The 27,766-nt window shown below is 38.1% G+C and overlaps 1 protein-coding gene across 14 annotated transcripts in view; it reads right to left on the reverse strand.

Annotated features, from left to right (window-relative positions):
* NCOR1 (nuclear receptor corepressor 1) overlaps positions 1 to 27,766 on the reverse strand; it is a 203,504-nt gene that overhangs the window by 13,263 nt on the left and 162,475 nt on the right. For 6 of the 14 annotated variants that reach the window (XM_036920637.2, XM_036920636.2, XM_036920633.2 and 3 more), the window contains 19 exons: positions 25,021 to 25,194; positions 24,091 to 24,251; positions 19,991 to 20,111; positions 19,793 to 19,894; positions 19,344 to 19,444; positions 16,968 to 17,136; positions 15,162 to 15,302; positions 13,838 to 13,921; positions 13,104 to 13,360; positions 12,403 to 12,763; positions 10,127 to 10,354; positions 7,789 to 7,998; positions 7,183 to 7,332; positions 6,739 to 6,840; positions 4,153 to 4,318; positions 3,453 to 3,946; positions 1,030 to 1,158; positions 455 to 612; positions 65 to 288 (listed from right to left, as the gene is read on the reverse strand). In XM_036920637.2, the coding sequence (XP_036776532.2) occupies positions 65 to 288; positions 455 to 612; positions 1,030 to 1,158; positions 3,453 to 3,946; positions 4,153 to 4,318; positions 6,739 to 6,840; positions 7,183 to 7,332; positions 7,789 to 7,998; positions 10,127 to 10,354; positions 12,403 to 12,763; positions 13,104 to 13,360; positions 13,838 to 13,921; positions 15,162 to 15,302; positions 16,968 to 17,136; positions 19,344 to 19,444; positions 19,793 to 19,894; positions 19,991 to 20,111; positions 24,091 to 24,251; positions 25,021 to 25,194 (3,532 nt within the window). The remainder of the gene's footprint in view (positions 1 to 64; positions 289 to 454; positions 613 to 1,029; positions 1,159 to 3,452; positions 3,947 to 4,152; positions 4,319 to 6,738; positions 6,841 to 7,182; positions 7,333 to 7,788; positions 7,999 to 10,126; positions 10,355 to 12,402; positions 12,764 to 13,103; positions 13,361 to 13,837; positions 13,922 to 15,161; positions 15,303 to 16,967; positions 17,137 to 19,343; positions 19,445 to 19,792; positions 19,895 to 19,990; positions 20,112 to 24,090; positions 24,252 to 25,020; positions 25,195 to 27,766) is intronic. The other 8 variants (XM_036920647.2, XM_036920640.2, XM_036920638.2 and 5 more) reach the window with 7 other exon arrangements.

The following is a 27,766-nucleotide window of genomic DNA, read 5'->3' on the forward strand; positions in this document are numbered from 1 at the left end:
GCAGATATACTCAAACTGTTGTACTCTTGGGAAATTCACATATGGTTTGAAATAAAGACCATACCTTCCCCTGGATTTGTCCACAAGATTTTCTGGAGAGACCCTTGAACCTGGTCTTTGATGGTGGACAGACTGCGACTGGGATTCTGGGCTGTAACAACTTGAAGTTTTAGTCCTCACAGGAGTAGGCACCAAAGCAGATGGTGAATTTTGGAATGTAGAGGTGGGAGGCTGCTGGGGAGGCTGTGAGGAGACTTGATTTCTAGCAAAATCCTGTGTGATAATTTGCTGTGAATGAGAAAAGAAGGAACTGGTTAAATTCACTGAGTACTTGCAAAAAAATGTAGTATAAAAAATCTAGACATCTTTCTTTTGAGTCTCTCTAGGTATGAAATGTACCTTCTATATGATCGAAAAAAGAAAAATTAACTAATAAGAATAATGAAGGACTTACACAAATGTGGTCAGCAAGTGTGATTAGTCGATGGGTCCTGGGCACATGCCCCACCGCATCGGCCTGTGAAGAGGGGGGCGGCTGCTGCTGTGGAGATGGAGATTCCTGCTGGGGTCGGTAGTGGTGCACTGGTCCTTCATACTGCCTGGCAGCCTCATCTGACAGAGCACAAACAGATGTCTCACCCCAGGCCCTACCTTTCACCATTACCCAAGGTGAAATACCACTCAGGAGGAGCACGTGGAAGGAATGCGGCATGTGTCTTTACTAAGAGGTCATACTTAATTTTGAAGAAAAAATATTCACTGACAGATCAGAGGACTAGTACACAATAAAATGTGAAAGCCTAGGTGGAAAAATAAATTAATATCAACTATTTTATATATCTTTAAAATATAATAGAGCTCAGTAATACTTAAAATTGTTTTTCATTAGTGCAGTTTTAAATGTTTCTAAAGCAGACTCATATTAAGATTACTCTGAAACAAAACTAACAGGTTATTTCTTAATGCTCTAAAAGCAAATAATAAGTGCAAACATGAAAAGATGCAAACTGGTGGCTTGAAAGGACATACTTTCTGCTTGATTTGCTTTGACAACCTCCGGCTGGTAGGCAGGCGTTTTCTCCTGGGGTGGTGCAGGTGAGCTGGCAGGGCTTATCACCTCAATAGCATCGTTAGGTGTTTCATACCGGTGAGAAGATACTTTAAGAAAAGAATAGAGTCCTATTTTAAAGCTAATCCTATGAAAAATTTCAGAAACCCAAGTTTGTCAAACCCATTTATATGTTTTCCTTTTTTATCCTCAGAATATTCAATGATACACAGTAACAAGCTCAATGGACTGGTATCAAAGGACCACAAGTGCTTCCCTGGTGGTCCTAATAGCAGCAGAGTACAAAGTTTTCTCAAGTTTTGTGGGCTCTGAGACCCTTAGATGAGGCACAAGAGAGAACAGACTGGTGACATTCTCCTGGAAGCTGGAAAACAATCATCAGGAAATATTCATTAGAGGAGAGAAAACAAACGAGAAAGAAGGTCTTGACTATTCACTGTTCCCAATAATTTCAATTCTGTGGGACAGTCAGCACTTGGAAAAACTTTGACGTTACAAAGGCTTCGTTAGCCCAATGATTTTAAAGCTATAGATTAAGTAACATTATACAATGACTTTCTTAAATCAATGGAGTACTGCTGACAAAAACCACTCCAAATAATTTTTTAGCACCGTGTTACACTGTAAAAATAAACAGAAATGGCAGGGAATGTCAAAAGAGAAGCAAATTCACTCAGCTGGCAGAAAGGGAGGATGCCTGCATCAGGAAGGTCCAGGCAGCTTCTCACAGTCCTGCCTTGGGCTCATAGCTGTGAATGGGGGAGAAACAGATCTAACCTCCCACACAGGCACTTTCTGATTTTAGAGTGCTCTTTGCATCTACAGACTCCCCCAAAGTATCAGAAAACTGTCAGAGGCCCAAAGGGTCAGTGACCCTGGACTAGATCAGCAGGTGTCAGGGATGCTGGACATGGGTTTGGGTGCAGGTGGGAGTGAACCCCTAACTAGGCCCCCCACCCTCTGGTACTCAGCTAAACAGCTCCTTCCTCCTACCAGGTCATGGGAGTTGCATTGTCTGGGTTCCAGTATACTCAGATGAACATAAGCCCAATACCAGGGATGGAAATCATCTTCAGGGAACTAAAATAATATCACTCTATTTAAAGCAATTTACTTCATGCTTTTGTATCCACTGGTACTCATCACTGTTTATGTACCCAGCATCCTTAGTCTGCATAACACAACCAATATACAGTCCCTAGAAAGCCTGATGCCTAACTGTGTTCACTTGCTATGAAGCCTGGAGGGTGAGGTGAAGGAGCTGTGCTTCACAACTTTAGGGGGAGGGAGGCTCTGAAGAGAAAAACTGCAAATAGCCTATGGGCTTCATACAAGTAATTTACCCAGAGGAAAAAAGATAACCACACTCAGAAACAAGAACATTCAGAAAAGAAGCCAGATTTTCTACTTTAAGACCTCCTTAAAGTCAAACTCCTAAGAACAAGGTTTTGGTTTGTGATGCAAACTGTAGAGAGGTGATACACATAAACCCAGGCTAAAGAAGTCTTTCATCTACACAACAAACTACCAAGCTACCCACTTCTCTACCAAAACCTTGGTAATGTGGTAGATATTCACCCGAATTATGATTTTGCATGGAGGTAAAAAGAATTGCACATTGCATGCTGGTGCACAAGGAATCATTTTTTTCATTATCTCCATCTCTACTCAATTTCATTCAAGGAAACAACAGAGAGATAACCATGTATGGTTAAATTACTTCCACGTATTTTCAGATGCTTGTTTATATACCTGCGCGTTCCTTCAGGAATTCTACACCAGATTAAGGCAACAGTTTAAAAAATAAACTTAAAAGTAACTTTTCTAGCATTTTATAGATTTGTAAATTCTTACAGACTTACACAGTAGATGTCAAAGTCCTATCCAAATTTGATCAAACTCCATTTTGCAAAACAGGTACAATATAAATACCAATTACCAATAATAAGGTGATCTCACTTTTTAAAAATCTGAATCTAAGAAAAAGGATAGAAGTGGGTGTCAGCCTAAATACTGAACCACCTCCTAGAAAACACTTCTTGAGAAATTAGGCCTCAGTAGCACAGGGCTTCATGATCCATCTGACTTTTCAGATGTCTGCAAATGTTAGTTAAGTTTTGCCCCTATCTATCTACTTTCCAACTTTAACTCTATAAAGGGCATAGTTTCCTCAAGGAAAATACTTGATATACTTAAGAAGCTCTGATATTTAAATAATCATAAGACTAGAAGAGACATTTTTGCACTACTGACCCACAAAACCTTTCTATTACATTTACAGTCAAGATAAGGATTTTATTATCATATTGTTCTGCTTTACCTAAAGAATAAAGTAATTCTTTACTCAGATATCACATTGCAAAACTCAGATTGAGATACATACAGCTACTAGAAGAGTCTGAACTTTGAGAGCCACGTTCCCTTGCATCCTTGTCCGAGGCAATTTGCCGGGTGATGATCACGTCTATGAAGTTAGCTGCAGTAATGGTAGTCTTCCCTCGGGTCCTTAGCTCTTCCTCATATCTGGATTTTGGAGGAGGCCCTTTATCTTTCCCAGCCTCAGAATATACTACTGAAGAATGAGGCTGGGGCTTGCCACTTGGAAAGGCTGAAGAAGTGTACAGACACTGAACAGATCTCTTCTCCACCTCCAGGGTTTTCTGCTCTAGCTGCTGCTGTTCACTAACTGCTGCTGACCTGCTTCTCAAATTTTCTTCTAACCTGGCAGCTTCATGCTTACTCTCTTTTGTTTTGGAAACATCCATCTGGGGAGCAGAAGCTGCGGCGTCCACCAGAGCAGCCAGGGCATCTGCAGCCGTGTTGTAACGGGATGCTGGCAGGCCTTGGCTTATTGAAGGGCCCCCAGCAGGCAGTGGCCTGCAAATAAAACCAAACCACAGCTCTGTGAAGGGAGACTTGACTGGAGGGTGTGGCAGGGAGATAAAAGGACAAACTGCAACAACAAAAAAATGTTGAACACGTAGAAAATTAAAATACTTGAACTCTGGCAGTCACAAATTAAAATGTGTATGGAAGAGACTAGTAATTCTTTTTGTCAAAATGTAAGTAGAAAGGAGACTTACATGATCCGCAGCTGAGCACTTGGATCCAGTGGTGTGATTACACTGGTTCCATTAGTTCCCTGGAAAACACTGGGTCTTTGCTGCAACATGGTCTCCTGAGCTCTTACTGAAGGGGATGGGGAACGAACATACCCATGACTGCCAGGCCGGCCAGGCTGTTCTGAGCCTGCAGGGGCCAAAAAAAAAAAAGACAAGACACATGATAAGGATGAAGCTAGAGATAACACATTTAAGCTTTGTTAATTTCCTAATATTCTTCAATAGAAGACAGGAAAATGAAGAAACTTGCTATCTCACTTTCTGGCCTCTCTAGAAATATGTTCTAGAAGAGCTTCTCAATAAAGATGCAATAAAACCACCCTAATAATTTGAAACAAAAACATTAGTTATCATTTACTGTCATTTCCATTTTTGTGACAAGTTTCTTTATTGATTCCAGAGAGAAACAAAAATAACATCAACAATGAAGAACTAGTACAAATCGGATAGGTTCATCTCTGATTCTCCCCCAAACTTTGGTGATTATCATTTCCAAAATCAAATTCTGTGTAACTATGAGAGTATACAATGAAAACAATGTCCTACTGCCACCCCAGGTTTGAGGCTGGCTATGTAGCCACAGCTCCTCCTACTCCAGGCCTTACTGCCTTCGCCAGGGGACTGCTGCTCTCGGCAAGCTCTCTTTTGACATGAAATCATTCACGCTACCTCCCCAAAGTCTCAGCTGCACTAACTATACTTCTTCAGCATTTGAGACATTTTTGTTCACTTAACCTTAGGTTCTCCCATAACAAAGCCATAACTTAGACACAAACTTGGTCAAAACTGCATCATGCAGAGAAATCTCAAATTCTCAAAGCCCCTCTCTAATTACCTTCTATTCCTCTTGTTCTATGCCATTTCTAACATATTCTTTCCCTCATAAGAGCAGCAGTTTTAGCCTATTCTCACAGCAGGGACCACCTAAGTAGGACAGCCGTCTCAGCAATTTTCTCCCTGCTGGCCATATATCAGCTGTTGTATTTCCATAGGGTATATTCCTAGAAGTGGACTTGCTATTTAAATTTTTGTATCTCCAAAATGATATAAATTTACACTGCCACTGACAATGTATAAGTCTGTGTTTCTTCAGACACTCTGACATAGAATATTTACCAAACTTTCTTATTGAGAAAAATGGTATTTAATTGTCTTGAATCTGCATTTAATCATCAGTGGGATCACAAGCATTTTTAAAATACAGGAACTTTACCAAAGTTACATACCACTTATGCTCAGCTTTCTTTAATTAAATCAATTTCCATGTTTTTATGCAATCAATAATCAATTAATTGCATGTAATCAACACCACAGTGCTACTTCACAATTCATTAGAGCACTTCCTGTGGTCAGACACTTAATGATTTTTTATTACACACAGACAACAGGTTACATATAATTATCTTTAGGCTTTGCAACCATTGATTGTTCAAGATAAACCCTCAAATACCATGACCAGCTTCTGTGGTCGTTCCTCCAGCCCTGCACACTTCAGTTCCGCACCGACCTCTCTGTGATCATGTCTCTGATGCTCTTTGCCTCTACCTATAATGTTCCTCTCAGTGACACCTAAGGATTGATCTGTTCCTCTCTTCACAAATCTCATTCAAGCTGGAATTTTAACTCTTGCAAATGACTCCTCTAAGTCACGATCTATCTCCGAGCTGTCTTTTCTCCTAAGTGCCATATCTGTGCATCTCACAATACAGATAGGGTGAAGAGTTTGATTTCACTGACAAAAACAGTATAAAAAGACAAAATATAAACCATGGAGAACAACAAATGTCCCAAAGACACATCAGGTAAGTAAGTCCAAAATAAAAATCACTGCCTCTCTACTTTCACGAATCCTGCAGGATCTAAAGTACAGATCAATCTTGTTTCTCATCTCTCCTTTACTCCCCACATCTAGTTACTGCTAAGTCCTTTAATTACCTTAACAACGCTCTTCCAGGCAGTTCCTTCCTCGCCATTCCCAGTGTCAACACATTTCTGCCGTGACTAGCACACATGTGAACTGCTGACACAGTTTGCCTGTCCTGGAGCCAGCCCACGCCCACCTTCAGAGTTCTAATCCACTTCATGCCACTCGTGTCAATGCCCCTCTGACAGGTCACCTGCCTTATGCACTGACGGCACTTCACCTATTCTTCCCAATGCCATACCACCTTCTAGCCACAGTCTCCATTCTTCCTTTAAGCTCCATCTCAACAACATGTATGTCTTCACGTTTGGGAGCCTCTGCTTGGGCTGCTTTCAGCTCTAAAAGAGCCTGGCACCCAGCGTCTTCAAGCTCAAGTGTAGCCAATGGCTAGGGCCAAATCAAAATGACACTTTTATCATGAAACTTCATTTTCCTGTTTAAAATTAGTCTGTGCACCATTTCAACATCTGCAGCACTTTCCTCTGCACTTCACTTAGGGCATACATTTACTTTCTCATAGTTGTTGTCTGTAAGGTCACCTTGGCACCCCCACACTAAGCACACAGCCCCCTCCTACTGGACTGCCAAGATCTGTCTGCAGAATGACAAGCTACCCTGCTCACCTGGCCGAAGGTAGAGGTCGGAGGCGGCCACAGCCATCCGCTCGCGCTCCTTTTCCCGCTCCCTTTCAGCACTTGTAGCAGCTGCAAGGTGTGTTGAGTGTCCTGCAAAACACATAGATCTGCAACTTAAAGACAAAAATACCAACCTGTCAGGCACATCAAACCATTTTTAAGTTTTTAAGTGACTGAAAATGTTTCCAAAGCTCTAAATTTTAGATGTAGGAACTTTGCTTTACTAAGAATCTCGGATGGCAACTGGAGCCTAACACAAGCTTTTAGGATATTTCCAGAGGATCTAGAACATGACATACAGGAATTATTACTAAATCTTAAATGAAAAATAGCATACCAAATGGGAAAAAAGTGCCCAAAATACCTTCAAAGGCTGTGCTGGACACATTTGAGCATGTCGGTCATAACAGAGTGTGTGACTGAAATTCTTACCTGGAGACACAGAAGTGGCGTTGTATGGCCTAGGAGGGAAAGTGATCTGTGTTCCAGGAATGTAAGTGATTCTGTCCATGGGAGGGGTGCTTGTTCCCCCTGGATGAGGCACTAATATTGCTGGAGGCATGTTGGTCAGGTCAATAATTCCTGCTCAAAAGATATATACAGTAAGATCATGTTAAATGTGTTATTCTGAAGAAACAGATTGAGACAGCTTTTTAATTTATCTCTGTAACCGAATGATACCTTGTATACAGTATAAATAAAAATGTTTATGATCACTACTTTAAGACCTTCTCTAAATCTGAGGACATGAAATACTGTACCCCATACCATAACCTAAAAGCACGGAGAAATTAAAGAGACACAGCAAACTGATAAAACAATGATTTCAAATACCCAGCACACTGATTTGGTTTAGTTGCTTCAGTGTTTCCTAAAATCCCATCTCCACACATTACTTTGTTTGCCTCTGAGGGCTAAAGGCTACAGACAGAAGGATAGTGCCACCTTTTTTCCCCACCATTGTTTATTCAATAAATATTTATTGATACTGGGTACACATAATGAACTGTACAAAATCTGAACCGCAAAGGCACACACCCCTTGTTGCTGGGTAAGGGAGACCCAGCTGCTGCTCTCGTGGGGAGAGTCCCCTGGCCACATCTGGGCGCAAGTTCACTTGCATCTGCTGTGAGGTAATGTAATCATTTAGGATTGTCTGTCTTGTGTTCTCCATTGCATAAAGCTGGTATTGACTTGGGTAACCTGGAGTTGGTGAAAGCTGTCTCTGAAACAGGTAAGCAGCAGCTGCTGATTGAGAGAATGAGAGAAAGGTATTTAGTTTAGTCTGGGTGAAATTTACTTGCTAAACATCACCCACGTTTGGGGCTTTTACTGTGGAGCTAATATGCACACACACTGTGTAGGGGGTATGCTACAGATTAAGGGGGGTTCATTTTAGACCTTGATATATCAGCAATATCAATTTATACATTCTAATGTCTGATGTCAGATGTAATGGAAAAGGGGAAAGAGAAACTAGACAAAATATGAGTATTAACATTTTCACCAGCAGAACAGTAGATAAAAAAAAATTCTCAGGTAGTTTCACTTTCAGTCTTTGCCATGTAAGTTTTCTACATTTTCACCTGAAGTCTCCAAGAGCTGTGTTTGAAAATAAAATTATTTTTTTAGTAGTGATCATCCAATGCAGCCAAATGGAAATACATGTGCCAACACTTTGTTGTAGCAAACATAACTTTATTTTTGCAGATGTGAAAATGATTAGTCTATAAGCATTTAGTTAATGCATGTGCTTTAGAGCAGAGATTCACAAATTTCTTCTCTCAAGGGCCAGAGGGTAAATATTTTAGGGTCTGTGAACCATGTGGTCTCTGCTGCACCTACTCAATGCTGCCACTGTAGCATGAAAGCAGCCGCATTAATGTGCATGGATGTGTTCCAGTAAAACTTAATTTACACCAACAGGCCACAGCAGGATTTAGCCCCTAGGCTGTAGTTTGGTAACTCTAGGTTAGGGCATGACACAAGATCCTAAGAAGGGGTATGCATGATAAGTAGAAGATAATGGCTCTGCCCTCAAAACATTCTATAAAGTAAGGACTACAATGCAACACTAAACTACGTTTCAATTTTATCTGAGAACTTGAGTGAACTACTTTATATATATAAGTTCTCCCTAAAAAAAAAAAAGTCAAGTTTTCTGGAAGGTCTGCTTCCCCTTCACCTAGAACTCCCAGCCAGGTAAGTCTGTCAGCTGACTGGGGTAGGGGACTTCCACTTGGGCTCCTGAAACTATGTTCCCAAGTGACAATCTGATGGCACTGATATAATTTCAGATAAAATACTTTCTACAGGCACCTTCCTACTGTGAAATGTAAATGACCATTAGGAATATTGGCACTCTGGTAATGAAAATTGCTTCTCTAAGGACCAAGGCAAAACCCAGCTATTCTGTGCCTCAATTTCAACTTGAAGGAGGTAACAAGCACGCCATTTAGGACAGAGAAGAGGTCTGAGCAGAAAACACATGTCTGCATGAGGCTCAGCTGGCAGGAGGAGCAAGGACTGCTGGGACATGGGAAGACAGGTGGAGCTGCACAGCAGTGGGTCACCACTGCCCTGCTGGCCCAGAGACTTCCTGCCACCTTGCTGATGGACTTTGCCTTTGTAGAGCACACTACCCTCAGCCCCTGGCAGGAGCACCACTGTGCCCAGACCAGACTGCTGCCTAGAAAACCTACACACTTCTGCACCCACTAGAATCCCATTTACCCACAGCCATTGGTGTCTGTTCCAGCTGTACCTCTACTACAATTAGGGAACTTAATGAAAGAGTCTGTAAATTGATCAGAGAAGACAGAAAAGAGGGGTCTCTCCAGAAGTTGACTGCTTTGGGAAGATGAAGTACACAAATTGAATCAAGTATGGACAGGTTTAAGGGATGGAAGAAATCTGGAGGGATTCTATATTTACATCACTTTGAAGTGGCCTTCAATACTAGCTTCACTTAAAAAAACAAATCTGGAAATGTGAGTATTGTGTATACAAAAAAGACAATGGTGAGGTTTAATCAGTGGAGCCTGGCCTCAGATCAGAACACTGGTAAATGAATCTCTATGTTGTAAATTAAAAGTTTAATGAATGCCTGTGTCATTTAAAAATAATTCTTCACATTAAGTCAATTTCTCAATCAGCTTGACCAAATATAATCAAAGAGGGCTTTTCAAATAATTATTATTTTTAGTTCTTTAAGGGGAACTGGCAATGGGAGTGTACAGTTTGTGACAATTCACTAAGCTGTATATCACCATATCTGCAACAGTCTGCAAACTGTACTTTAATAAATAGAAAGTTTAAAAAGTCATACAGCTGTATTATTTATTTACCATAAATTATCACTGCCCACTGTGCTTACCAGGATCCAGGGCCCTGTGAAATGGCATGGCTGGATCCAAATGTGTGGGAAGATGGCTCCGATAAACCTCTCCTGTAGTGCTGCTCCTGTGATGGGGATCAAAAGGGCTGTGGCTCACTGCAGGGTCCACTCCAGGTACTGGAGACTTCGATGTTATACTTTCCCTCTGGGTAGGAGTCAGGGTTGATTTTCTTTCATGACTGGCAGACTTGCTAGAAGAAATTGTAACTGGGGAAAAAAAAAGCCAACACCACAAATAAAGAAAACTTGTTAAGTATGATAATATTTATCCATTTCTCAACCATGCAAATACAGACTATATTTATGTAATATTTTGATATTCTCTTTCCACTAAACATTTATTATTTAATCTTGCAAAATATGCAAACTTGAAAAACTAGCAGAAGTGTCAGAGATGTAAGAAATACTACCACCTTTTGGACTATACACAGCACAAGCATTTTACCACCTACTGTTAAAATTAAAAAGGAAGTTAAATATTCTTTAAATCACATTATAAATGGTTTTGTTCTCTATGCGGTTTTAATACTCAAAATTCTTTTGATCCCACATATATCAAATCTCAACTTCCTCCCTTGGCCTGCATTACCAAGCCACCTTGCTGCCTATCAGTCACTAAATTGTACTATTCTTCCTTACTCTGTAATTCCACAAAGACTTTCTCTCATTACCTAACCAACATCAATCTCCTTCCTACTTCAGCCTCTTGTCTTCCAAACAATGTTATTCAGAAGGGTTTAGATTATCCCATCAAGGCCTATCAGAGTCAAACACTTATCTCTTCAGAGTCAAACATCACTCTCAATTGTTTTAATTATGTAAAACACACAGAACAAAACATTTACCATTTTAGCCATTTTGAAGGGTACAATTCAGTGGCATTAATACAATATACTCACAATGTTGTACGACCATCACCCCACCTAATTATTATACAGCTGACCCTTGGACAACACAGAGGGTGGGGTGCCAAACCCCGCACCACCCCGCAGTCAAAAGCCTGCATATAACTGACTCCCAAAATACTCAACTAATAGCCACTGATGACTAGACGCTTTACTGATAACATAAACAGTCAATTAACACATACTTTGTATATTACATGTATTTTATATACACTGTATTCTTACAATTAAGCTAGAGAAAAATGTTTTTTCAAATTATCACGAATCTCCAAAATATTTTTCAACGTATTTACTGAGAAAAATCCACATACAAGTGGACCTGCACAGTCCAAACCCAAGTTGTTCAAAGGCCAACTGTAGTTTGATAACATCAACGTTGCCATGATTAAACAAATCTGCCTGTCAAAATCAAAAAGTCACACAGCATTTATTACATCCCCTTCCATCACTCCAATATGAAGTGACTTTTCCCTCTGAAAGAAAATTCTCCTTCAAAACTGGAGCCAAAGTTGGATTCACCACCCTACCCATAAGTAGCAATTCCCTTTTCTCCTCCCTCTGAGCTACTCTTCCCCCCACTGCCTAAAGCACCGTCACTTTTACAACCTGCAGTGTTCAGCCCAGGACCTTGCACATTAGCCCTCAATGGATATGTAATTGCAATAAAATTTTAAATGGTCAGTGGACACATTTTAACAGGCCTCAGGGCTCTGTTTCAGGGATCATGTGGTAAAAAACCAATGCCTCCTACCTCACTGCTGCATCACAGCAGCATAAACCCCAAGGAGGTGGAGAGTTATGGTAACAATAGTAAGAGTTCACATTTACTAAGTCCTTCATAAATAGTGGGTACTATTCTTTTAAAGTCCTTTAAACATATTACCTCATTTTCTCTTCATAACAATCCAGTGAAGTAGGTTTTAATATTACATTATTATTTTATGGATGAGGAAAGCTAAGTACCTTGTCCAGGTTCATACAGTAAGAAACTTAATTCAAGCCCCAACAATCTTACTCCAGAGTCCACGCTTTCCAGCTATCATGCTAGACTGCCACCGATGAACAACTGTCGAAACTGACTTCCAGAAAACCTTGTAAGATTAGCAGAAAAACCACTCTAAGAATATACTTACTGTCGAGCATTTCTGGGCTCATTACGCTCTGCACTTGATTATAATACCAGGAATTTTACCTACAATTATACGTATTTTGATTTACCTTCCATAGCCCTAGCATCAAGCACAACCTACATATCTCGACAGTCTAAAGCTAAAGATTTGACATTTACTTACTCGCCAGAGGTGAAAAAGTGCAATAAAAATGACTAGACAAGGATGAAGAGTCACATACCATCAGAAGTTCTGTTCATCATGGGGGAGCCTCTGGACATGGTGTTTTGATAACTCACAGGTGTTCGCCGAGCACTGGTGTCCTCATAAATCCCCGGGCTCAGCTGTGCTTTGGGAGCTTCGTGAAGTGCTGACCTAAGAACGGAGGGGCCAGAGCTTACCACCGATGTGTGCCGGGAACGCACTGGCTCGCCTGCTTTTACTTCCTCGTATTTTCCCCGTTCTACCACTTTTATGTTCTCTGGCACAATTTCCAGCGGAGGCATTCCACGGGGTAGTTTGCTAGGCCCCGTGATTAAGGATTTGACATTGTGTTTGATGGCAGACTGCCCTGAGTTGCTGTCAAACTTTATTGGTGTGCCCTAAAGGGAAAGAGACAAACATTACCGGTAATCACGGTATCTGAACACTTTTCCATCTCAGAGGTACGTTTGGCTCATGGCAATCCTACTTTGCTGTAATAATCTTTACTGTCTATAGATGCCTCACTCACAAGCCACCAGTTCTGAGCTGCACACTTTCTCACATCACACACTCCACGCTATGGACACACAAGAGCACACATGAAACTTCCATATTTACTGCCAAGAGATCTGACTCATAAGAACTACTTAGAATTATTAAGTCTCACTTTTTTAAATGCTCCATAAATGCCGCACCCTGAAGTAGAATGGCTGACAAAAAGAGGCACGATCTAGGTACCTGGGAGATAGAACCTTCAATTATTGGCCTCGTGCTCTGGACCACTTCCGGAGTTTTTCGGCTCTCCTGAGTTAAAATATCTTGCCGTGGAATCTCATGAATGGAACGCCCCATCTCTTTGATGGTAGTGATGCCGTCATAAGGTTTTCCTTTGGTAATGGCACCTTCGAATGCCCGCATGGGAGGACTCTCCCTTTTGATCTGTTTGGGGTACTTGAGGCCATCCTCAAAGCTTTCAGCTGTTGCTCTTGGTGTGCCTTCAGAAAGGGATTAAAGAAACGTACTTATTAAAATAACACCAGTGGTCACATGACAATGATACTGAGCTGTGTACTTAAAAATTGTTAAAATGGTATATTTTGTTACATGTATTTTCCCATGATTTAAAAAAAATCTTGTAGTTTCTAATCAATTTTTTGTTCACAACAAATCCTTAAATATTCATCAGTCATTATTTTTTTAGGACTGCTTAAGATTTAATACATCATTCATCACAATCACAGGGTGGTTCTTACATAATGAAGATGTCTTTATATTCAAAGATTCAGCAACTATCATATTTAAATAAACTATGCAGTTGAGAGACAGAAAAGATATAATCAAAACTTCAATATCTAATATTTCAAAAGGAAAAAATATCTTGAAAAGCAAGTTTCATTCACTGCAAATTAATGTCAAACTACTTTGCAGTGAGGTATTCACAAATAAAAGCCAGTAACAAACAGAAAGTTTACCCTGCATTATGGAACCAGACAGCACAGTCCTCTCTTTGAGGTCAGAATGAGGGCTCCCCCTGGGTAATGCTCGACATATCAGCCCTTTCAAAACAAGAAAGCAATTTAAATATTAAACATGATGTGTATGTAAATTCACATATGCTTTATACTGTCCTTAGAATATACATTTTTAGATGAAAGCTGTGTAGAGAAAGGGATATAATTTTAGTTTTGTGAAATATTCAGAAGAATATCATGGAAAAAATAAAAGTTGGAAGTAACTAATATGACATCATCTCTTTCTTTTTAAATGTTTCCTAAATAGAAAATGGCCACAGAAGGCATCCATTATAGGTCAAAAAGAAAGACACTTTTGAAACTAAATCTAAAATCCTAATGCTTCTTTATCAAGGTGAGAGAAAATACAGAGGGATTGGAAATCATTGTTTAGGTCTGAAATACTTCTGTAAGGAAAAACATGAAGGATGGGTATCTCAGAAACAGATAAAACATACTAAATGAAACATGCAAATCAAAATTAAAGAGTTGTAAATAACCTCTTAAGAAGTTTCATGTTATACTGCTGAAAAATCTCAATCAAGAACTGAAAAGAACCACACTAACATAAAGGGAAGTGAGTTTTTTTTTTAACTACAGAAAATACCTAGCTCTTAGACAATTACACAAGAATCCTAAGATTTTAGTATTTCATCTAGATTAAAGTTAAATGGCTGAGGTAGGTTAAGATTTAAACAAAGTGAGTTATTAATAGAAAAAAACCAAGGCTGTCATTAACTGAATGTATATCATGAGCAGCACACGGTTGAAGACCTGTTTCTAATCCTCATACAATGGTAGGTCCATCCCTTAATTTTGAGGAAGAAACCAGCACAGAGAAATCTACCAGAGAAGGGTGAAGATGGGACTCAAATACATGTCTTGGCACTATTACACCACTTCCCCTGCCTCCCAATAAAAACAACATTCTCATAATGAAGTTTATGTTTTTAAACTCCCTTAACTCAAACATGAATAATCTACAAATTATGTGAGGATTCTAATAGTTAGCTGTGACATAACCAATTCTGCTTCATTTTTGCCTCCTCCATTGTCATGTACCACTTGACTTATATGCAGATATGAATAAAACTTAAACTTATATAAATATTTCTTATATTGTTAATTACATATACATTTCTATACCATATATTAACATAAGTTTCACTTACATATTAATATAAATATAGATTTCAACAGGGATTAGGAACACAACCTCAATCAACAATGCAAACTTACTATATAAAATTAAGTGTATCTAAATAATGTTCTGGAAACAGTTTACCCTCTAATGGTGCTGATACAGGAGACTCCCTCATTGACAACCCTTGCTTAATATTTCCTTCCACTGATTCATAGCTTCTTTTTAAACTGATTTCATGAGCTGTTCTTGGACTCCTTGTTCCTTCTCGAGCATTCTTAATATCTGCAAGATATAGAAACAAGAATTTCTTAGAGCCCAAAGCTTATTGTACAATAACTAAGTTATCTTAATTTCATAGTCCATCTTATAAAAATAATAATATAAAAACTAGTCAATCTATATACATCTGTGTAGATGATACTTGTAAAAATGTTTTCATTCATTCAAATATATCTATTGAGTGCCAGACATAAGCTAGGCTTGCAGATGAGGTTAACAAATTAAGCTTCCTCCCTCATGAAACTTACCCAGTACTGGCAGATATAGATAAATAGGCAATTACTATAGAGTGTAGTATGTACCACGAAAAGAGAATTACAATGCACTATGAAAATGCTGGAAGGAAACTTAACACGGAAGGTTCAAATAAGACTGCCCAGAAGGAGTAATATTTAAGCTGAGAACTAAGGGATAACTAAGGTTGCTTAAGTCAAAGGTAAAAGGAGGAAGAGGTGATACAGGCCAAGGGAACAGGGAGCACAACAGTGAGAGTCCAAGGCAAGACAAAGTAAGGTACATTAAAAGAATTTAAACTCAGCAAATGGCCAATGTGCAGACTGGAGCTGGGAGGAAGAGTACAGGGGAAGTAAATGCAAAGCGGTTAAGGGAAATATGGGAAGGGAACAATCTGAACAGATAAGCTGAAAGCAGATCATAGAGGGACAATAAAGTTGAGGTAAAGGGCTTAGGGCTTACAAGGTCTTGAAGGCAAGAATCAAGCAGGAAGTGACATGACATACAGTTTTGAATATGGGTTAAATCTGAAGCTGGGGAGATCCTCTGGGCAGCTACAAAGTTACCCAGATGAAAGATGACAGTGACAGTGGGAATCCAGAGAAATGCACAAATTCCAGACTTCAGGAAAAGAACAGAAACAACTTAGTGACTGACTGATGTGGAAAGGAGGAGTTGTAAAGATGATGTCTGGCTTAGGCAATGCACATTAATTTGTTCCCCCAGAAAAAAACTGTAAATCAATACACACAAAATGTTAAAACAAGAAAAGAGGAAGAAAGAAAGTTACCATGTATTTTGCATCAGGCACTGTGTGCTCGCATACTTTATTCCTTTGTATATGAACACAAAGATAAACATGACTAATGACTATTCAGATCACAAGAACAGTTCCAAATGATAACTCAAATTCAAGTCCAACACTTGGCTTTTATACCATAACTGCGTCATTCTTATAATATAGTATTACTGGGAAAAATAACTTAAGAATACATCTAAAGAAAATGTTTATATATGTAAACAGTAAAATAGTTATATTTAAGGAAAATTTAAATTCAGTACTCTTTCCAAGATTACCAGACTATTATCTACTCTAATTCTTAATTCATGAAATAGAAATCCTTTTAAATAAAAGTGATTTTATTAAAGTTAAAGATTCTTTTCCTGGACCAAACTGACTGACCACAGGTGATATTAGCTAACACACTTACTCTGGGCTCTACACTGTTAATCACGTTTCACTGACTGTCTCAGCTGATTTTTCACAAAAGTTTCATGAGAAGATACTATTATTAACACCCTTTTTACAGAGAAGAAACTTGGGCTCAGGGGAAGAAAAACTTCTGCAAAGCAAGTATGTGGGGACCCAAAGCCTGTATTTTCAGTCACACATTAATTATAGCACTGACTTCCATATACAGACATAGTACTTACTATCATATGATAAGATGTGTCCACTTTTGCCTTCATAAATAACATGGCCTTTTGATGCAGCTTCCTCTCTGCCTTTCTCAGGACTGCTCTCTTCAATGGGCATTCTAGAAATGGCTCCCTTCACCAAAGCCTCAGAGGGTATGCCAGCCTGGGACAGAGCAGGAGTACCCTACCATCAAATCAAACACAACCATTAGAAGAGTCACTTGCACTTAAGGAAATGCCAAACACTCACAAAATTTAACCTACCACACTGTGACTCAGATCAATCCACATCTTCAAAGAAAAGACAAGCACACGAGAGGAAATCAGACATTAAGTTTATATCAACATAAAAAAATACTGTACCTTCATCCTTGACCCCTGACACACAAAACTTCCTATAATTCTGTTAGGGGTATGAGTTGAATCAGCCTTCTTTTGCACCCTGAAGTCAAACCTCTATGAAGGCACTTACCTCTCAAAAAAATTTTGTCTTAAGACCTAAAATCACGTAAAAGTAATAAAGTTTTTTCAAAATTTCTAGTAAAAATAAAATGATAGATCAAGTTTAAATAAGAGTCCCAGAACTTTCTTTCATACTGTAGTAAGAAGAAAAAAGAACTTTCAATTACCAAACTGTCCGCAGGTTATATCTCTGGTCATCAATAAAAGAAGGGGATGAAAAACTCAAGATGCCATTGTTTTATGATTTGGATTCAGTTTAGGTTGCATCACCTGAATTTCTGCCATCACTAGCCCTCTCCTGGGTGGTCTATGGCCATAGTTCTTTTACCTTTCCTTTAACAATAAACCCTTCCTTCATGGAAAGCCATTCATAGAACCGAGTATGTACAATACTTTGTGAAAGTGAGCTGCCTGGGTTGCAGCGAGAGTGGGAAGCCCAGAGGAGGCTTGCTAACACATGTAGTGTCCCCCAGATGCCAGGGAAGACAATCCGAAACCACGTGGTTAGAGCGGGAAGAAGGACCAAAGCAAAGCAGGTACTCATTTGGCCACTAAGGGAGCTCAGCAGCAACATCTGGGAATTCTTAACACTCACTGCAGAAGTGCTCATGTCATGCAGACAGACTAACTTGAAAATAAACAGATAAACCCAAGCCTCCTTTGATCCTGTTCATTCTGTCTTCTCACCCACCATTTGGATACTACAATGAAAATGAAGAAGAAAAATTTCTGAAAATTTTTCTTCTGTCTACATTAAAGTGTTTGCTAAATGTGAAAACTAATTTCAGGGGAACATATACTTTGGTCAAATGTGGAAGGAGAGATTTGAAGTCATGCCACTTTCTAGGTCACTATATTCCATACTCTCTATAAACTATGCCTTAGGGAGGAATCCCTGGGGAATCTTGCTAAAATGGAGACTCTGATTTAATAGGTCTGCAGTGGGAACTACACCTGCTGTGTTATTCTAACAAGCTCCCAGGTGACGCTGATGCTTTGGGACAGAGACTACAAGTGGTCAGCATGGTGAGGACATGGCTCTCAGACACACAGCAGAATCACTGGGGGGCTGGAAACAGACTACTGCCCCCCCCCCCCCATGGTGAGCCATCAGGAATCAAGGGGGGCCTGAGCATTTATTTGTCTAACAACTTCCCAGGTGACCCTGATGCAGCTGGTCTGGGGACCACACTTTTAACAACCACTGTCCTAGGGAACAGGAACAAAAGGCAAGGAAGAACAGATCAGAGATCCTGAGACAGGTACAATACACAAAAGCACAGGATTTTGTTGACAATCATTCCCCAAAATAGAATTCTCCTTTCCCTGATCTACAATAATAAAGAGGACTGTTATACTACTATTCAAAAATCAACATCTGAGGAAAAGAGAGACCTTTTATTCATTAAACTGGCAATCTGTTGAGCTTAAAATTGGAAGGTCTTGGTTTCTGCTGTGTTTGTCAACTGTCATCCATATTAGTTTAGCATTAGATTCTAGCAGGGTAGCTTATATACTGAGACTATAAACATTCCTTTTCAAAAGGGGTAAAAGTAAGCAAATAATTCATAATGATTTTCTTCTCAATATGCATTTAAGCTAAACACATGGTAAAGCTTTGCCAGGAAGACAGTAAGAGCTGCATCAATTAGAACTTATGTCTTCTGCCAATTTCCAAATAACTAACCTTTTCAATTGAACCACACACAATACAGGAAACATAGTTTGCAGTAAAAATGATCACATTAATGTCTTTCTACAGATGGTTTATGGATCTGGGGTTTATCGTCACTGAGACCTAGTCCCATAACCCAGAACAATTAACTTAATCACAAAACTATATTGCTTGTCCAGCCAAAGCTCTTGAGACATTACTTCTGGTTTTCTCATTAGTTAGGGCTCAGTATATTAAGAACGATCAAAACTAACCTGAGTGATAGAGCCCCGGAGAGATGGGATGCTTTCCACAGAAATTTTGCTGGTTGGAGTTCCCCGAGTTATACTTCCTTCTTGAATGGCTCCTGTAGTACCTGAACAAAAAAATTACCATCAAATTATACTCCCTACCTTTGAAAACACAAAACAAAAACAAACTAGCCCCTACTTGAGAGAGGGTTTAGAGAAGTACACAGCACCACAAAAAATAATAGTTTGTCTTTTGGTGAAATGTACTTTTAAAAGCATATTGCAATTATTAAAAAGGGCTACTGAAATATCAAATTTCAAAGGTTTGTATCATTTTTATGCAAAAAGAAATCTTAACTTTAGGATTTAAAGGCTCTAATTAAAAAGCCCATCATTAAAACATGTCAACAACTTACTTTAATAAACTGACTGGGGACAAAAGTTTAACATTTCTGCCAAACAGCGTATTTTACCTCTGACCACTCCTTCATGTTGTGCCCTGACCAATAAACCCTCAGGCTGTGAGTTTTGGCTTCGGGGAGAAAATTCTTCTTGCTTGATGTAGGGCACAGCAGCTACAGACCAAAGCAAGAGAAAAATGTGGATACCAAGTGCTGACTTACCAACTGTGAGGTATACATGCAAAAAAACGGTAGTGTTTACTCACTGACCTGATTTGGCAGATTCCTGTTGCCGTGGCAGTCCAAGAGAGATGGAGCCTACTGAGGGCTTAGCTGTCTCTTGAGTGTAGGAAGCCTGATTATGAGAAGTCAAATAAGTGCCGGGTGTTCCCTAAAAATAATTTTAAAAGGCTAAAATAACACTCTTTTCATAAGGTTAACTATAAATTTAATGTTCATGTTTTCTTAAAAAAAAATTTATACCCTACTGTCCAAAATTAAGAATAGGTATTTGTAAAGCAAGAAAACCCTTGTCAGAGATGGCTTAAATTTAAAAAATTTTTCAAAGGAGTAAGATGTAGCTTCTGAAATTACCGTAATTTCACATAGATAATGTTTACTATTAACATATTACATAATAAAGCACTTACAAGTATACTCAAAATGTAAACTACTATTATTAATAACATTATGCCTCTTGAAATGCTATGGGATATAGTATCAGTGAAAATCGTAGAGCAAATACTTCCGAAAACTTTCTTCCACAAAGGTAACCAGAAAACCAGCAAAAATAGAGTCAACCTTTTAATTTGGAAATTCACCAAAGGCTTGCAGAAATCTGGGAGCATTTATTCAAGAAAAATGGCAGAATCTAGGTAAAAACAGTGAGTTTTGTGGCATTTGAACTGCCCTATTGCTGCTCTCATATACTTCCTGCAAACCTGTGGTAGCCTTCAAAATCAAAAGCCCTCATTATGGTGAAAACAGCCAGTCACCAAAGGAGAAAGAACAGGGTTGGAGCTCCTTAAGAGACTCATTCCCAGATAACTGTCATCATTTGATTTGTCTGTTGGTTCTCTGACAGACTCATTTGCAAAGGTTGTTTGTATTTGACCTGACTGTGGTGGGGAAGGAGGCTCATGCTTGTCAAAACAATTAGAGTCAGCTGATTTAACCTCATCACTGCCTGAGGCAGTACATAACAGCTAGGGCAAACAACAGGAAAACCAAAAACCTTAAAAGAAAAAGCTAAGGAATGAAATATTCATAGGAGGTTTGAAAAGCTCCAAAATATCCCCAGGAATCTAGAAGGGCATGTGTATGTGCAAGCTAGGAAAGATGTGAGAAGGCTGTTCTCACTTTGGCTGACCATAAGGCTCTGTGAGCAGAGGAAATGAAGACTAAGGTAGAGATTGTCAGTTATCTAACTGAATGCTGATGGCATGTGCCCTTCACACAGAGCCCCTTGGTAAAGACTGGGAAACATTCACTCAGAAGTTAAATCTGTCTGATCATTAGCTGACCACTAACCAGACAGACACTGCAGTGTTTCATCAGCTGACACATCATACATGACACAAGAATATGGACTGTATACGAGGAGTTCAGAGAAGTCGCTAAGCAAACAAAGACAAACAGCAGCTACAATAAATCTCAGCAGAGGAAAGAATCTCATTTCCAGAAATGCCACATTATGTTATGTCCACTTTTCAACCAAAAATTACAAGACATGCAAAGAAACAAAAAAGTATGACCCATACACAGTGGGAGAAAAAAGCAGTAAATAAAAACTGTCCATGGGTTTTAGAATTTCTAGAACAAGACTTTAAATCAGCCATTACAAACATGTTCAAAGAACTATAGGAAACCACATCTAAAGAATTAAAGGAAAAGATGTAAATGATGTCTCATGACATAGGAAATATCTACTAAGAGAACCATATAGAAATTCTCAAGTTGAAAAGTATAAAAACTGGAGAAGAGGGAAAAAAGCAAACTATCAGCAACCAAGAATACAAGGAAACATGAAGGGCGCCCATGAAGTCTACAGCTGATGTCTGCCAGTGAGATACTGAATGCCTCCCTCCTGATACAGGCAGCAAGGAAAACATACTCTCTTTACTACTTCTATTAAACATTGTACTAAAAGCTCCACCTTAGCCAGTTCAATAAAACAAGAAAAAGAAAAGGCATGAAGGTTAGAAAGGAAGAAGTGAAACTTTATTTGCATATGATATACATACACAGAAAATCCTAAGACATCCACCAAAAACAAAAAACAAAACTCCTACTAGAAGCAGTAAGTAAATATTACTGGAAATAGAGTCAAGATATAAAAATTGACTGCTTGTTTATACACTATCAAGAAATGGAAAATGAAATTTCTAAAAATATCATTTATAAAAATATAAAATACATGAAAATAATCAAATTAACTGAAAATGAATCTAAGAAAACCTCTACAGTGAAAACATAAAACACTGTTGAGATTAAAGACTCAAATAAATGTAAACATCTTCATGATATTAGAAGATTAGAAGATTCCATATCTTAAAATCTTCATTCCTTTCCCAAATTAATATACAGATTTAATACAGTCCCAACTGAAATCCCAACAGAATATTTTGTAGACACTGACAAACTGATTATATACAATTTATATGGAAATAGAAAAAGACAAAGAAGAGTCAAAACAATCTTGAAAAATAAAAGCACTACAGGACTTACACTATATGATTTCAAGGCTTACTATAAAGGTATAGTAATCAAGACTCTGGTACTGATGAAAGGATAGACAGGTAGATCAATGGAACAAAACAGGATCCAGAAATAGACCCAAATATACAGTCAAATTATTTTTGACAAAGGTACTAAAGCAATCAAATGAGAGAATGAAAAGACTTTTCAACCAATGTTACTGGAACTGCAAATCCAAATGGATAAAATGAATGCTGATCCTGACCTCACACTGTTCACAAAAAATTAATTAGACACAGATAACAAACCTAAATATAAAAGACAAAACTATAATATATATATAATACCTAATGTCTGCTCATCAAAACACACCAGAACAAAATAAAACACAGGCCACTAAAACAGAAAATATTTAACAGAGATCCTTCATCCTTAATATATAAAGAACTTCTATAACCTAATAATAAAAAGACTTAATAACAATAATACTTTAAAACAGTCATTTCACAATCAGATGTACAAATACAAATGGCAAGTATTAGAAAAGTGCTCAACATCATTCATTGTCAGGGAAATGCAAAATAAAAGCACAATGAAATATTATATACCCATTAGTATGACTAAAATAAAAAAGGCTGGTAACAGCAAATAGAGCAACCTGAAGGCTTACATATTGTTGATGGCATGTAAAACTGTAGAACCAACCTGGAAAATTAAAAGTAAAACATACATATACCCAGAAATTCTACTCTCAGGGAAACTAGAGAAATAGAAACATATGTTTACAAAGAGCCCCATACAAGAATGTTCCTATCAGCTTTATTCACAGTAGCCAACAACCAGGAACAGCTCAGGTTTCCATGAACAAGAAAATGGATAAACAAACAGACTGATGTGTACATACAATGGAGTATTATTAAGCAATAAAAAGGAAGAAACCAGTGATTAAATGAAAACCTGGATGAATCCCTTAAACTATTATGCTAAGAAGACACAGAAGAGTATACACTGTGTGATCCATTTACATGAAGTTCTAGAAAAGGAAAAACCAATCTATGACAATAGAAAGCAAAACTGTGGTTGCTTCAGGCAGCGGAAGAGAAGAATGCCTAGGAAGGGGCATGAGAAAACTTTCTGAAATGATGGAAATAGTCTATAACTTGACAGGGGTATGGTCTCTGGTTGTGCACATTAGTCAAAACTGAATGAACAGATCAAACAAAAGATCAGATCATGGTTTTTTTTTTCTTTTTAAGTAATGCACCAGGAAAAAAAAGAAAGAGAGAGAGTGGCTAAAGTCAGACTAAACTAGGGCTTACCAATCATTTACAATTTCATATTTAGAATCTTTACAATCCTGAGTTAACAAATAATCTAGTACTTGAAATTATTCAATTTTCATTTATACCACACTAAACTTCAGGGCACCCATGTGCCTTCTATGAGTTAAACCAGACAGTGTGTCATGGCCACTCCATCGGGGCACGTAACTCACGCAAACCTCCTATGTGGCATGGAGTACAGTGACTGCTACATTTTCTGGTCACTGTCTCTTCATATATAGACACATTTTTGTTTACTAGAACTCTGACAAATTAGTATGAGAAGGAGGGAAAATTTTTACCAGAACAGGATTCAACAGGAAATCTACCAGGAAGGGAGGCCATTTGTACCTGTGAGATGGAGCCTCCCAATATAAAAGATGGCTTTTCTGAGGCAACTGTGCTTTTGGATGACGGGATGAGAGGAGGAGGTGGCCTAGTAGGTCTAGTTGTTGGAAGTCGAACCCCTTCAGGGAGATTAGTTATCACTTGATGTGGAGCAGGCTGGAGGACTTTAAAAAGGAAAAAAAATATTTAAAATAGGTAGAATATTGCAAACTAGGAAATTGACTATCTCAGTCATTCCTGAATTTTTCGATCATAAATTGAATTTGAACTGTAAGATGAAGCTGAGGATGAGCATTTCAATTTAAAATTTCTCTTCCACTTGAATTAACCCTATATACATATGTGGTCACAAACGATATTTGGTCACATTAAAATATTCAATTCCCTGTTAAGTCAGAAATTTCAAGCTGATGTTCATTTCAAACTATTTTTGCTTAGCACATGCTAACAGCAATCTTTAATAATTTTTTCTCTATCACTCACTGTACCTCATAATGGAGGTGAGAAAAAAGGACACTTCTTAGGAACAGCTGATATTACAATTCTGGAGACTACACAGACATGATCCAACCAACCAATTATATGCCCTCTTTGCATCTTGCATAATCTGAGAAACATTTACCAATTCTGAGTCTCATGGTTACTTGAGTTTCTTGTGGGGTTAGGGGATCTCAAGATTTTTATAAAGTACATGTGCTCTTAAAAGAAAAGCCAGTCATTGTCATAGTATTTATGTGTAAACACAGATTTCCCAGTGGCCCCGAAAATCTCAACTGAATACAACTGATGATGGAATGCAGAGTAACAAGAAAGTACTCTTGAAATAGCAAGGACACATCCTGGGAAAGCAGTTCATTCACAAGGCTAAACCACCCGTGTCTAACATCTGTAGGAAGATGGCCATCAACCACTGCACAGAGGAACAATATTTACCTGGCTGGACACTATAGCGGGCTGCACTCCTATCAGGCTGTGGAGCGGCTTTACTGACTTCTCTCGGAGAGAGCCTACACGGTGACGCTGACCTTGCTGCAGTACTCTGCATCTGTGCTTCCTGTTCTAGGGCACGTCTGACCTCAGCATAAGGCATATAGGTGACTGATTTTCCTAAGAAAGTTAAAGTTATCAAAATAAGGGGAAAACCCCAAATTAAAATAGTAAGTGTGAAAGGACCAAGCCCACACCATCCAGAGGTAGATCCAACTATATACTAATATCAAGGTCTAAAATTCCTGGGGGAATCCACCTATAAAGAGGATAAGAGACCCTATAAATCTACATCTTCTGTGTACATACTATCACTGTGACCTAATAAAATCCTCAGAAACTCAATTATGATTGTTGCCTTAAAAGGACAAAGAACTCATTATTCATATTAGGAGAATCAAGTGTTTCCACATGCAATCAAGGTACAAACAGCCAAACATCAGATTATCCAGCCATTCTGTGGACTCAAGTCTGACCTAATTACAGGCCAGATCTCTGAGGATTTCAACTCTTATAATTAGATGGTTGAAGCCCACTGCTCAATAGTCAGAGAAATAAGTGTAATTAGGAAATGGAAGAAGCCTTTACAAAAGATGCAGATTAAACTATTTCAAAAAACCCACACAAGCTTATAAAACTTTTTATTTACTATAATAATACTAATGAAAATTACTGCCCATCCGTAATTTATTCCACCTAAGCATAAGAAAACTTTAAGCATTCAAAGGGTGTATCAAATATGTGGTCATATTAACACTTAAATACATATAATCATATATATATAATTTTTCCTTTTTTAAAGTGAAATGGACAATACTGTTGTTTTGGAAAATCAGAAAAGCACAAAGAAGAAAGTGAAAATCATCCTAATGGGAACTACTTAGATTTGTGGCATTTTAATGTCTGCCAGAACAAATACCCATTCATTTTATTATTTTTTTGCTTACCTAGTGTTATTTACTTATTCTAGATAAATCTAAATTTAAAATCACTTTCAGTACTTCCTCTCCAAACAGAGTATCACTGGAATTTTCACTGGACTGGCATTCAATTTATGAATACAGGAAACTAATTATGCATAGGTATTTTGTGTTTTTTTGCTAGGAAGACCATCTTTTTCATATACATGGGTGTATATATATAACTGATTGCTGCAGATATATAGGAAAGAAAGTTGTGAATTTCTGTGTTTCAGTTTTTTCTAAGAAACTTAATGAACTTTCCTTTTAGCTCTAATAACTTTCCAGTTGATTCTTTTAGACTTTCTAGGCAGATAATTTTGTGAATAATTTTTCTTCTTCTCAAATACAATACCTAAACCCCTTTTTTGGTTCCTTTTTTCCTCACTGCACTGTAGTTAGTAAGTAAGAGTGGGCATCCTGATAGCTCCTAGTCAAAGGGAAGGTCTCTAGCATTTCACTAATAAGTGAAAGGTTTGTAACTGGTTTCAAATAGAGACCATTAGCACAAGGCATATATAAAGTTCTTTGGTTTACCAAAATACTTTTAAAAACAAGAAACAATCACAGTAACATTAGCTGATATTAAGAATGCCATATGTGCAGAGCACTGTGCATTACGACATGAATTATCTCTCTTAGCCCTCATGACCAATAAGATTGATACCATTTTACAGATGAGAAAATGAGGATTAGAAGAATCATGCTTAATTGCCAACCAAGGTTATGCTACCAGAGATTTTTCAAAAGCAGTGTGCTCCCTGACCCTGAGGCTCTAACCCACAGTGTAATAATGTCTTCCTGAAGCACAAAGTGTTGAATTTCAGGTGTCTCTGGCATATCCATCAAGATGATGGTACTTTCCTTCTTTAACATATTAATATAATGAATCAGATTGTTTAGTGTCCTAATACTGTGCAGACTTATTAAATAAACCAACTGCAAAAGAAAATCACTTCTTCCTAACAAGAGAATTTAACATGATAGTGTATTATAAATTCAGTGTTTGATTATTTTATCTTTTCCAGTTAAGTGTATAATTATGTGGATAAATCTATTTTGTCATAGCGGTGTTAAAGGAAAAGATGGAAATTTAGATGGTTTCAATTAAATTTAGATGGTAGCTCAATTACAGCTATTTAAATTATCATGTACTTGAAGCTGAAAAAATAATCACCAACAAAATTAATTCAGTTGCATGGAAGCATTAACTCTCACTTCCATTGGATAGACTCTGTTAAACCTGCATCAGAAGTTCAATTCTAACATTACCTCTACTTGTTAAATTTGAGTTCCTTTACTGTAGGAAAGGGGCTTTGAACTAAAGCAGGGGATCAGATTGTACAAATGTTACTGAAGTGAAAACGATTCTTCTTTAAGGTTCTTCAAGCTTTTTCTACAGATGAAAAGGCTGTAAGATACTCAAAAATGGCATATCTAATAATTATTTGTTACACTGACATCAAGAGAAGAGTACAATCAAATAGCTGGACAACCAGTGCTGCCTGGTACTGTCTAAAATGAGACCATGAAGGGAAAAGTCAACACATGGTTCTAATTCAAGGGGATGGTACCAGTTTGGTGATGGAAATCCACAAGCTCTCTATATTTAACATTTTATAAACTATTCTATGACACTGCATTGGAAACATTTGTACCAAACATTCTACATATAAGCAATTTAATACAAATATATAAATGTTTTTTGGAGATTATCCTTTACACTGAACTGT

This window comes from Manis pentadactyla, chromosome 4 (assembly GCF_030020395.1).
Source record: "Manis pentadactyla isolate mManPen7 chromosome 4, mManPen7.hap1, whole genome shotgun sequence".
Lineage (NCBI taxonomy): Eukaryota > Metazoa > Chordata > Mammalia > Pholidota > Manidae > Manis > Manis pentadactyla.